The 12,503-nt window shown below is 44.8% G+C and overlaps 1 protein-coding gene across 1 annotated transcript in view; it reads left to right on the top strand.

Annotated features, from left to right (window-relative positions):
* Nucleotides 1-646: 646 nt before the first annotated feature.
* LOC138610153 (transmembrane protein 132C) overlaps nucleotides 647-12,503 on the top strand; it is a 292,087-nt gene continuing 280,230 nt past the window's right edge. Inside the window, exon 1 of the mRNA XM_069682861.1 lies at nucleotides 647-909. Coding sequence (XP_069538962.1) covers nucleotides 828-909 — 82 coding nt within the window. The 5' untranslated portion in view covers nucleotides 647-827. The remainder of the gene's footprint in view (nucleotides 910-12,503) is intronic.

Genomic DNA, 12,503 nt, shown 5'->3' with positions numbered 1-12,503 from the left:
TCTTCCTCCTCCTCCCTCTCCTCTGCCGGCTGGTGGAAGCGTCAGACCTCCTCCTCCTCCTCTTCGGTCCTCTCCTCTCCTCCCTCCATCCCGCGGACGAGTGTATACAGCCTCTCAAGTTGAGCCCAGACGCGCACACACACACATCACACGCACAGCAAGAGGAGGACAGTCAGAGGAGACACAAGAGGGAGAAAGGAAAGAAGGAGAGCGCGCGGAGCTGGTGTCGGGCAATTTGGATTTTATTCAAAATAAGAGTCTTAAGTGAGTTTTTCTCGGCTGTTTCGGTTTCAAAGACGCGCGTGAAGTGGACTTTTTAATCCGTTGGGGGAGTTCTTCGTCCACTCGGTCGGTCTGTTTGAACTTTTGAAGACAGAAAAGTGAGCTAAAGGGAGAGACCGTGAGGTTTCCTCGGCTTTGGGTGTCCCGTTTGGATAAATAACGCAAAGGAGCGCACCGGTGGAGAAAGCTCACACTGGGGGAAAAACGGGTTCATTCCTCGGCTCTGGCTTGAAGGAGACACACTGCTGACTTTTTTGGGGTTGGAGGATTAAAAAGAAGCCATCCTGCACCGGAATTTCCCATCGGGGCTTTCTTTTTTATTATTACTGACTCCAGACGGATTTATAGTTTCCTCCAAACCTCATCTTCGCGGTGTCTTAGGTCAAGCGCAGCGGGAGCGCAGTTTGGTCAATTTCAGATTATTAATGGCACCGATGCGGTAGTGATCTGTGTGGGGGAAAGGGGAAGAGATAAATATCAAATAAAGACCCCCTTATTTTCGTTTTTTTTGTGAACAGTCTCGGAGGTTTTTATCGTCAGGAGGGATGGAGACGGTGAGGAGACGGGGAGGCGCGCCGGTGGGTTGTTGCCTCTGGAAGACGGTGCTGCTTCTCCTCCTGTGGCAAGGTAAGAGACGCAGATGTGCGAGAAAACTTGTTGCCAGTTTCAGACATCGTGGTTTGATTCAAAAGTAGAAAAAGGTGGTGTTCGATCGAGACAAACAGTGCCTGTGGAGCTTTGTATGGGAATATCATCGCTGAGGCGTTTTGGGCATTAAAGGCGTTTTGTCCTTTTATTGTTTGGAGCTGGAAATCAGGAAAGTCACACCCACTCTGTTTGCTTTTCCTCCTCTCCGTGTTGTTCTGCTCTGTTATCCTGGACGGTAAATGGGAACTTTTTCCAGTTACTAAGGCTAATATATAATTATTGCATCATATGTGTTATATTTCTCTGCATGTTTTTGGTGCGTAAATGTGCTGTGTTTTGGCGAGCAGTGATGTCAGAAATTGGAATGTACAGGAAGGGAAACCAAACTTCAAACTCCGTTAACGCACCTCTTCCTCCTCACAGACACCAACATGACAGCATGCGTCTGTTAAAAGTGACTAACTGGAGAAAGTTGCATGAAGTCATGACTCTTTTTGTGATCATTAAAAATGGTATATTTTCCATATGGTGATCCCAGACTGGTGGCTTGTGTGCCCGCCTTTAAACTCTGCTCTGGAGGCAACATTAATATTATTATTATTATTAGCATAAATGACGATCGATTACCCCATGTTCACCTTGACACCTCCTGTATCAGCGCGTGTGTGTGGAATGATAAGTAATTGACTAAGCCGAAGCGTCAGATGACAGATGCGTACTAACTGGTGCCATCCGAGACACCCGAGTCCCGGTGAGACGGCGGCCGGCCGGTCGGTGTGCTTGTTCGGGGTCTCTTAGAGTAGCTACCTTTTAGACCTGAAAGCAGCGTTTATCCTACAAGCGTGAAAGCTTGAACTTGTTTTTTTACATATCTGTTGGAGAGAACATAAGACTGGCTGGTTACGCATGAACTTCTCTGCGGTTTGGGAGCCCCTTTGAGAGGGTGATCTAAAGAGTTTCTCTTACATTATGAGGTCTTTTTAAATCACATTAGGGAGATCAGCTGGCCCTTCTAACATTTACTCATGCATGAGCCTCAGTAAACTGAGAAAAAGCAGCGTTTGAACTGGAATGATGATTCCTTTTCATCCAAAATGCACGCATTACCGAAAAAAATAGAAGAGAGGGATGAAGATCTCCCCCACGTGCCTGCCTGTGAAAAGCGCTGACTTCATTCCAGAACTCTTTAAATGGCTTTCATTCTGCTCTGACTTGTGGCGCGTGCCTTTATAAAAACACAATGTAACCGGTGTTATAAGCGCAAGAAGCCTCTTAAATTCAGAGCGTGTCACTGTGTGCGCAGATGGCGATCAACTGTCTTACTTAAAACACTAAATCAGGGCTGAGAGATTCAGAATTCAGCTCGGGTAACACCACCACCCACTTAGTCCCGAGAGAAAAGAAACGCAGAAGAAGATGAAGGCTGAAGGCTGACAGATATTCTGGGTTTGGAGCCCTCTGAGTGCGCGCTTGTCCGCCTCCGTTTTTCTTCCCCACACAAATGACAGTCCTTCAGCATTAGTATCACATTCCCGTGAGTGTTTTCTGTGTCTGCGCGCGCGCGCGCGCTTGCATTCTCGCGTGTGTGTTAGTGTTTTAATCAGCTCCGATCACTCACGGCTCACTGAGCAGTTAACAGTCGCTGCGTTGTGCGCTCCGGAGCGCGGTGGTCCCCGTCGCTGTGGCCGCGCGGCACACGGAAACACCGACGGGAGACCGGAGAGGAAACGGCGTGCAGGAAAACAGCTGTGCCCGCCAAAACGGCTGAGTAACGACAGATTAAATCAACCAAACAGTCCCTGTCCTCCTCTCCCCCTGTCACCTCCTCCTCTCCTCTCTTCTCTCCTTTTCTCCTGTCATCTCCTTTTCTCTCCTCTTCCCCTCTCCTCTCCTCTCCTCTTCTTTTCTTTCCCTGCATATGAGTTGAAATACAAAACAACCTTTTGCTCAGGGACTGTAGCTTTTGTCTGACAGTGCATGTTGCTCTTTGACTGCTGTTTAGCAGCTCCCTTGGTAGTTAGGATGGCCAGGAGTATCTCTCTTTTTATGCCCAGTCTCTTTCCCTCTGTCTCTTACACACACAGACACATACACGCACTCGTGCATAGGAAAAGGTCTCTTCCAACTTGGCTGTGGTTACACGCTTGTTATTGGGCACTGGGGAGCCCTGGCTCTAATGGTGTAATGGCCACCTAAGGCTGTTTAAAAAGCAAAACAACTCTCTGCTTTTTTTCTCTCTTCCTGCTTGTTTTTCTTATTCAGCTCGGTTTCTTCCTCCAGTCTTCACTGACTATTTTCGATTAGTCACGTAGGCCCTTATTCACCTGCGTTTGCTGTCTGAAGCTGTCTTTTGTAACACTTAAGAAGTTTCCACCCCCATACCTGAGTGTAGCCACAGCAAAAGGCAGCTTTTAGATCATTTAAGCTCAGTTTCTATGTGTTGTTTTTGCACCTTTTTGTTTATGGGAACAAGTTCTACCTGTGCTTCTTTATACCGTCTCTCTCCGTTTCGTCGTAATTACATCACTGTTGTTTCATCACGCAGGTCGTCTCCAGGTTTGCCGTTGTCGTCGCTTTGTTCAAACGCAGAGCATCAGCGAGATATCTGCTCAGAGGCGAACGCTTAGTTTGGTGTTGAAGGTTCAGAGGCTGAACAGTCGCTGGGGGCGCCGTGACTCGGCTCTGTGTTCTCTGCATGAGGTTTGCTGTGGGCGGGCGAACGGGGAATCTCTACACACGATCATGCAAATCAAACACCAAGTCAACACGAGTGAAGTTTTCATTTAACTCCTGCTTTGTAGTTTGTGAAATTCAGCTGCAAGTGTTGCTGATGTTTCAGCGTGACTGTCAGACACGCTGAATTCTGGTGTTTAATTCTCCAGTTTTTGGCGCCATCTTGGACCAAATTCAAGTTTGTAACACTTTACCATTGTTATAGGTGACAGGATCTTTTACTGCTACTCATGTACAGCTGTAAAGCAATATTAGCATATTGCAGATATATCAGTGTGGACTTACATGTACTAAAAACATCACACTACAGAAAAGCTTAAGATACAGATTGAAGTCCACTAGGAAGTCCCACCAGGAAGGTCTGAAGGTGCAATCCCATGAATTAGATTCAGGTGTAGACGTTAGCTCAGTCTGTCAGGACGTGGCTTGGGAACCGAAAGGTGGCCGGATTAAGCCCGGATTGGGCTCCATCGAGGTGTCCTTGAGAAAGGCACCGAATCCCCCACCTGCTCGGGGCGCATGTCCATGAGCAGCCCCCTCACTCTGACATCTCTCCATTAATGCACGTCCATGGGATCCTGTTTGTGCCTGTATTTCGGGCCTTTGTGTGTGTAGCATGTTTGAATTTCTCCTCAGGGATGAATAAACTTTCTCATCTTCTTCGTCTTCTTCTCCTTCTAGAAATGGACAGCACTGAATGTGCACGTGCAGTGAGAAACGAGCATTTCATGGCGAGTGACTGCGGTGTCGTTTAGTTCTTGGAAGGGATGTTAGAAGACAAACCGATCGCTCAGCCAGTAGATGGCCTTATGGGAGCGCTTTTTTTTCCCCAAATCCCACAGTGGATGTGTAATCTGTCACAAAGTAAAAAGGCCTCATTTACACTGGAACATGCATTGCAACTTGAGGCTGCAAAATCAGCATTTTTGGCTGCAACAGTCAGAAATCGTGCCTGAAAAATCCTGGAGGGACGGACGAGGGAGCACTGACAATGGATTTTTCACTTGTAAAATGTCCTGTTTAGTACTCATCGTATTCTCGTTCTTAGCAGCTCTTGTTGCTTTAAGATTAATTTTTGGGCCATTTTGGCCTTTATTGACAGACAGCTGAAGATATTTGGAGGGCAGCCTGCAGAACGACATGCAGGCCTGCAGCCGCTGGACTGTGGCCTCTGTTTGGGGTGCTTGTTTTACCCACTGAGTGAAACCAGCGCCCCATTGTTAGCCGCTCTTTGAACTAAAAAGGATCCTTATGTTAATCAAAAAGGAATATAGGCTAGTGTGTTTTATTGGATCTTTCAAAACTCAAAAAATTTGTGGAGCCTAAGCCTAACTTTTGAAGCAAAGTGTTTTACGTCTGATTGGTTGGCTCAGCAGCTACAGACACATACACAACAACTCACTGTTCAGTATCTTCATTAATACTTAAACCTTTTGTTGACTCTGCCTTTAATAAACGCCTCGTGTGTGTGAATGTGTAAATGTAACCTGCACTCTTTAAAGTGTTTGTGTTTGCCTTGTTTGCTCGATCGCATCTTGCACTCCACTGTTAACCTGTAGCAGAATGTCAGCACTATGCACCATTACTCATGCAATACAGAGCATTAATAATTACTGGCGTAAAATCACTGAGACACACACACACACACACACACACACACACACACGGAAACACACACAGGCAGTCTCTCACCCTGTCCTTTCTATACACCGCTCTGTCTCCCTGCGCGCGCGTGTGTGTGTGTGTGTGTGTGTGTGTGTGTGTGTGTTACTGTCTTTGTGTCTCATTGTTGGTTTCATTCACTGGCTTGCTGACTCACTCAGGCACACGCTCGCATGCTCACACGTGCATGCACACACACACACATGCACACACTCACACATGCACACACTCACACAGCAGCAGATCGAGCTGCAGCACAGAGGGTCACAGAGACGCTAAGAATCAAGAGTAGGTGCACTTTAAGATGCGGACATGATGCGTTTCTCACCTTCTACCTCCTCCTTTTTTTCCTCGTCATCAAAGCTTTTCTATTGCAGGAGTGATTTATATGTGCGTCGTATGTTTTGTGTCACTGCCAGGTCACCTGTGTGGGGGAACAGGAGAGAAACACTCTTTCCTCTTTCGTGAGGTGTAGGTGCTCCTGAAGCTGACTGGCTTTGTTGGCACCAGTTCAGGACTTTATGTGAAATGTGCCGGTTTAAAGATATGAACATTTTGACTTAAAAACATGCACCGTGTTTCAGTTTCACACAGTATATGCAGGGCTCTACGCTAACAATTTACTATATACATTTATAAGGCGCATGTGACTGTGCGTCCCTATTGCAACAGTGAATTATTGCAGCTGTGCAGCTCGTTTAGGCTGCATACACTCATAATGATGTGTGCACATGCTCGGGTAAGCATACACGAGATAAGACACTGTCTACAAAATAACGTGAACTTATAGGTGTATACCGCCACCTAATGTACGGGAATGTAACGTCAGGGCTTTACATACTTAAGGTTAAAGAAACAAGAAACAAACTAAAGGAACAAAACAGAAGAAGAAAAACCCAGCAATACTTTTTGCAGCGTTCACCTTTCTGTCACGTTGACACTTCCGCGTCATCACAGAAAACTCTGCTGTGATTGCCACCTTGTGGCTTTTGGAATGTGGGACTTGTAGTTTTTAAACGATTAGCAGGGGGGAAAGATTACGGTTGGTGGTAAATAATTTTTCCAGTTCGCACACACTTATTTTTAGGGGCATTGCGAGTGAAATACTCGCACTGTAGAGCTCTGATATGTTCTTGCAGTTATGGTGCAAAAATCATTAAAAATCCTGCACTAATGGGACTGCACTAAAATCAAACTACACATTGAAAAAGCTGCCACTAATTTAAAACACAAGGCTTAACTCATCCCCTGTAAACGTGCCTTTCTTTAAATACAGTCTTCAGTTTTCTGAGCTGTCAGCAGACCCGTCTGTCTATCCTCAATTATACCACCTTTTATAAGCCGTGAGCATCTCTATGATATCACTGGGATAATTTTGTCCAACAGCATGCTTAAAAATCACATTTTTGCCAGCTGGCTCCTCTAAGCGTACCTAATCTTGCCATTTTTCCAGTGTGAAAACAAAACACAGAAACTTGTGTTTATACAGTTTATATACTGTTAAAGAGTTGGAACACAAACCTTGTTGTAGTTTTCATGTCTGTTGCTTTACTTTTCCCTCTGTTAAACCTGATTCTATTTAAAAATGTCTGTCAATAGGCCCTTTAAAGTTATAATCTCTAAGGTCTCAGTTTCGTTCTCTTTGGCGGCACCTGTGGCGATAAACGGTTATTGCGTCCAGACAGTGTTGCATGTGTGACGTCCACGGTTGGCTCCGGTTGGAACTCTTGATTTCCCTCGCTGACGGTCGCTTTCCTTTTTAGACTGTTTGCCTTCATCTGTGCACTAACACTTGCAGAGAGCGGAAAAGCAGCCGCTTAGCTCCGCCTACCCTCTCTGGCAGACCAACCACTGCTGGCAGATGGAAAACACGTCACTAACTGGGCGCCCCTTGTAATTTTTTTCCATGAATGTCGCCACAGACACCCAGTCTGTAATACTGCAACTGCAAAGGCTTTCATCAGTGGGCCATAGGCTCAATCACCATTGTGTTACATCATTCAGCGATAGATAGAGACTTTAAAAACATTCATTTAAATGACAAAGTTTGAGATTATAACTTTCAGGAAGCTCAGGATATATTACATATTGTGTTTTTCTTGTTGTCGTTTCTGTATCCAGCCTGAAAACCTCTCAGCTCTTCCTCCATGGATAGAATGGTTACCATGCTTCTTTATGATCAGAAAGTGTGTATTGCACACCCAGACGCACACAGCTGGATGATAAGGAAAATAACAGGCTCTCATCGTCCATAAGGAGACCGACTCTTTCTGTCATCACACAGAAAAGGAGAAGGAGGAAGCGACGGAGAGAGAGAGTGAGAGATTCTGTCTTCTCTTGAGAGTGGATTGTATTCATCCTCTGTGTCCCTTCCTTCGATATCAGTAAATCTCATCTAGCAGGAAACTGTTTGCTGCCGGGCCTGGACATATTTACACACACACAAACGCACACTACACTCAGACAAACACTCTCTCTCTCTCTGGTGAACACATGACAGATGCAACAGAAGGACGTATTATTAGGGTGCCAACATTTGTAAATTCTTACTTTCTTTTTTTCAGGGAAATTTGGCAATTTAGTGACCTTGGTGAGGAGGATGACTCATAACAACTGACTCTGAACAGATTTTCATTCATTTTTTTTTATGCATATGTGTTAAAATCTGTATAATGTGAGGAAACTGTAACAAACATGACTTTATAGCTGAATCCTTCTTTAATGCCCTTTATTTCATTTTATGGACATTCTTTGTTAGTGCAAATTCTTAGTGACTTCTCGTTACATCTATCCGCTTATAATGAAGAGCCAGAAGTAGAAATGAATGTTTTTGAGTCTGAAAACATGGGGGCGATTAAAGCCAGAGTTCTGTCCCTACAAAGACTCATTTTCAATCACAAAATGCTTTTTAAAGTGCTTTAGTTTTTTTTGTATCTCAGTGAGAATCCTTTCAGACGGCCGCACAGAGGAGGCTTTCTGAAGGGAGGTCAGGTCTTTAAAGGATTCATACACAGTCGGGACTTATGGGTCCAGTCCGCTGATGCTGTGGTCATTTGATGTCTAAAAGCCGAAACTCAAAGTCAACATGAACTCTGTCTTTTGTGTGTCTTTGTAGTTACAGTGTAATGAGCGATACAGCGCACACTTTGAAACAGTCTTCAAAGGTGTTAATGTAGATGACATGTGACATGAAGCTCCTAACATTTACACACCTATACTACTTCCTGTCCAACATAAAAAATGTATGTAGGATTGGTGGCATTAGATGCCATAGGGCTGCTTCACACTCAGCCTTATACAGCTCTCACATTCATGTGAAAGGAGTTAGTTGGCGGTGCAGAGGGTGTGGCAGCTCAGGGGATGTGGCAGATCTTTTGCTGCAGTGCTATGTCATTTAGCAAGTATTGCAAAGCAAATACACGCATGCACACATTTCTTTGAAGAATTTTGTGACTTGAACAACATATTTATCTTGTTTATCTTTTGGTCTCGGATCCCATCGGCTATAGTCTGATGACGATATAGCCTATGGGGACACCATGCCGGGTGTGTAGCCAGCAGTTAGCGAGAAACGACATCCAGTAAAACTTCCTTTTCCCCCTGCTGCATTGTTTACAAACAATAACCAGTTTTTCTTGTGATTGACTTTAATTAACGGGTCTTACCTTTGCAGAAACTTCAACTTCATGATGCAGATTAGTAAAAAGTGAAAATGAAGCTTTGTCAGGTCTGTCCTCAAGAGGAGAAGAAAACTACTTTTAAAATGTTCGTTTGTTGAACAGAGGTTGGATCATTTCTGATGCATTCGAGGAAGTCGGGAAATCTGAACGCTGAACGGCTTTCGTGACACAGTGTCAAGGGAATTTATCTCAGGTTGAATTTTAGATCTAGAACAGATTGTTAGCTGTTAGCATGCAGATGTCTGTTTATAGACATTAATCAGAAGGTAAATCGTCGTCAGATAGCCGCTGATGTCATTACGGGGGATTACGTTCTTTTGCTTTCAACACTGACTGTTTTTCCTGCATACGCCGCAGCCTGCTGATGCGTGATTGGTCAACATTACCCAGAACACTTCCCATACTAAAAATCCACGCCCCTGCCTACATAGATGAGGTCGGGACAGAAGGAAAAATAGGTGACACACTGTTGTAAAGTATCTTATATGAGTATTAAAATGAGCTCAGATGAGGTATGCGTTCACGATATAAATTCATAAATGCTGGACTTCCTGATTGGTCTGAAGGCACGCTTAGAAAACCCAACAGGCACTCCATTTAAAGGACACTGAGGCTTTAAGGTTCATGTTAGATTTTGGTTTCTTTCTGTGTGGGCTGAGGTCATACATGCAGAGATGATGGTGAAACTCTGATTGCATGAAGTATTAAAAGAACTGATCACTTGCAGGTCATCTTAACTGAAGAAAAGCCAAAGGGTTAGGGGGTTAGAGGGTGAGGGTTTGTTTCAGGCATCTGCTTTATAATCTAATCTGAGGCCATTTAATCGTCATTCAGCTCTCATGTAAACATGTTTGCTATTATTAGAAACTTCAGGCACTTACTGATTAGTCTGAATACTTAGTCCAACTTCCTGTGTGTGCGTGCGTGCGTGTCTGAGCCTGCATTTTGCCGTGACCACGAGACGGCCGCTTTCAAAGGCCTGTCGAGAGGTTTAAGGGTCTCGCTAATGAGCCAGTCATTTTGCCTCAGATTAGCATGAATAGCCGGACTAATTTTGTGTGTGCGTGCCCGAGCGTGTGTCTGTGTTTGTGTGTACGGGTGAGGCCGCTACTGTAGGTCTAGAAGCTACGTCTAGGGCTTTAAGGTTGAGCTAATCAGCAACACATTTTCTCCTACATTAGCTTCACTTGGCTGATTAGCCTCACAGTGTGTGTGTGTATGTGTGTGTGTGTGTGTGTGTGTGTGTGTGTGTGTGATAGAGAACTGAATGGCTGATCATTATCATCATGACACAATGACTCAGAGGAGACTAACAATGGAGTAACATTAGCTTTCATTTCCTTATTGAATTTTGATTGAATATAATTTATCGCTATGAAGTGTGGTAATAGGTGTGTGTGTGTGCGTGCGTGTGCGCATGTGTGTGTTTGTCTCTATTAAACAGTGTGAAGTCTAAACTATAATGGTTTCCCGTAAGTAGCTGGATGGGTAATCGTTTGCAATCTTCCTGTTTCCTCAAAAACAAAGGTGTGTTAAATGGAGATTTTAAAACTGGTCTTCTATAAAAACACCTGTTCTCACCGGTTGGTTTTCATATGATCCCCGAGCAACACTTGACTTAGTACTTGGTGGAGAAACCCTTGTTGGCAAACACAGAGGTCAGACGTTTGTTGTAGTTGGTCACCAGGTTTGCGCACATCTCAGGAGGGATTTTGGTCCACTCCTCTTTACAGAACCTCTCCAAATCCTCAAGGTTTAGAGGCTGTCGCTTGGCAACTCGAAGCTTCAGCTCCCTCCACAGATTTTCTATGGGGTTAATGTCTGGAGACTGGCTAGGCCACTCCATGACCTTAATGTGTTTCTTCTTGAGCCACTCCTTTGTTGCCTTGGCCGTATGTTTTGGGTCATTGTCGTGCTGGAGGACCCATCCACGACCCATTCTCAGTGTCCTGGCTGAGGGAAGGAGGTTGTCACCCAATATTTCACGGAACATGGCCCCGCCCATCTTCCCCTCGATGCGGTGAAGTCGTCCTGTCCCCTTAGCAGAGAAACAGCCCCAGAGCATAATGTTTCCACCTCCATGCTTGACGGGGGGATGGTGTTCTTGGGGTCAAAGTCAGCATTTCTCTTCCTCCAAACACGGCGAGTCGAGTTGATCCCAAAGAGCTCGATTTTGGTCTCATCTGACCACATCATGTTCTCCCAAGCCTTCTCTGAATCATTCAGGTGTATAGGCAAACTGCAGACGGGCCTGTACATGTGCCTTCTTGAGCATGGGGACTTTGCGGCAGTGCAGGAATTCAGTCCATTACGGCGGAGTGTGTTACTAATGGTCTTCTTGGTGACTGTGGTCCCAGCTGCCTTGAGATCATTAACTAGCTCCTCCCGTGTAGTTCTGGGCTGATCCCTCACCTTTGTCATGATCATCGATACCCCACGAGGCGAGATCTTGCGTGGAGCCCCAGACCGAGGGAGATTGATGGTTATTTTGTGTTTCTTCCAACAGCTGTCTCCTTCTCACCAAGCTGCTTGCTGATGGTCTTGTAGCCCATTCCAGCCTTGTGCAGGTCTACAATCTTGTCCCTGATGTCCTTAGACAGCTCTTTGGTCTTGCCCATGGTGGAGAGGTTGGATTCTGATTAATTGATTGTTTCTGTGAACAGGTGTCTTTTATACAGGTAACGAGTTGAGATTAGGAGTGCTTTCTTAAAGCGAGAGGACTCGTCTGTGTGCCTCAGGAGCACGTAACCGGTCTGTGGGAGCCAGAGTTCTTGCTGGTTGCTAGGGGATCAAATACTTATTTCACTCAGTCAAATGCAAATTTATTTATAACTTTTATATAATTTGATTTTCTGGATATTTTTTTGATATTCTGTCTCTCACTGTTAAAATGAACCTATCATTAAAATTAGAGACTGTTCATTTCTTTGTCAGTGGGCAAACTTATAAAATCGGCAAGGGATCAGATAATTATCTCCCTCACTGTACAGCTGGGTGTCATGACAACTCTGAGTCGGATAACATGCTTCCTTCCTTCCTCCAAGACATGCTCATTTAAGTTCAGTGGTGACTCTAAACTTGGCCGTGAGTGTGAGCGTGACAGGTGGTCTGTCTCTATGTGTCAGCCCTGTGATTGACTGGCGATCAGTCCAGGGTGTAACCCCGCCTCTCGCCCAATGACAGCTGAGATCTGCTCCAGATAAGCGCTATATATAAGTAATGGATGGATGTATATTTCGGATTTACCTTAACTGACATTTCATATAATACACACGGAAAGTTTCTCAATTGATTCCTCCTTGATTCCTCTTCCACTTTGCGCACTTCCTGTCGTAGCCCAGCCGTCTGCTACGGGAGAAGACTGGTTTGCCGTAGTCTGTACAACGTCAGAGTGTAAGCGGGTAATTCTATTCATTCATTTTGTTTATATTCAGTTCTACCTTTCGTAGTTGTATGGACTATTAGTACATTTGTTTAAGATACCCGCTTTGTTATGGA

The sequence above is a fragment of the Semicossyphus pulcher genome, unplaced genomic scaffold, assembly GCF_022749685.1.
Source record: "Semicossyphus pulcher isolate SPU_LCO1_2020_fin unplaced genomic scaffold, fSemPul1.0.p SCAF_6, whole genome shotgun sequence".
Classification (NCBI taxonomy): Eukaryota; Metazoa; Chordata; class Actinopteri; order Labriformes; family Labridae; genus Semicossyphus; species Semicossyphus pulcher.
Note: the sequence above shows the minus strand (reverse complement) of the source record. Positions and strands in the feature narration are given on the sequence as shown.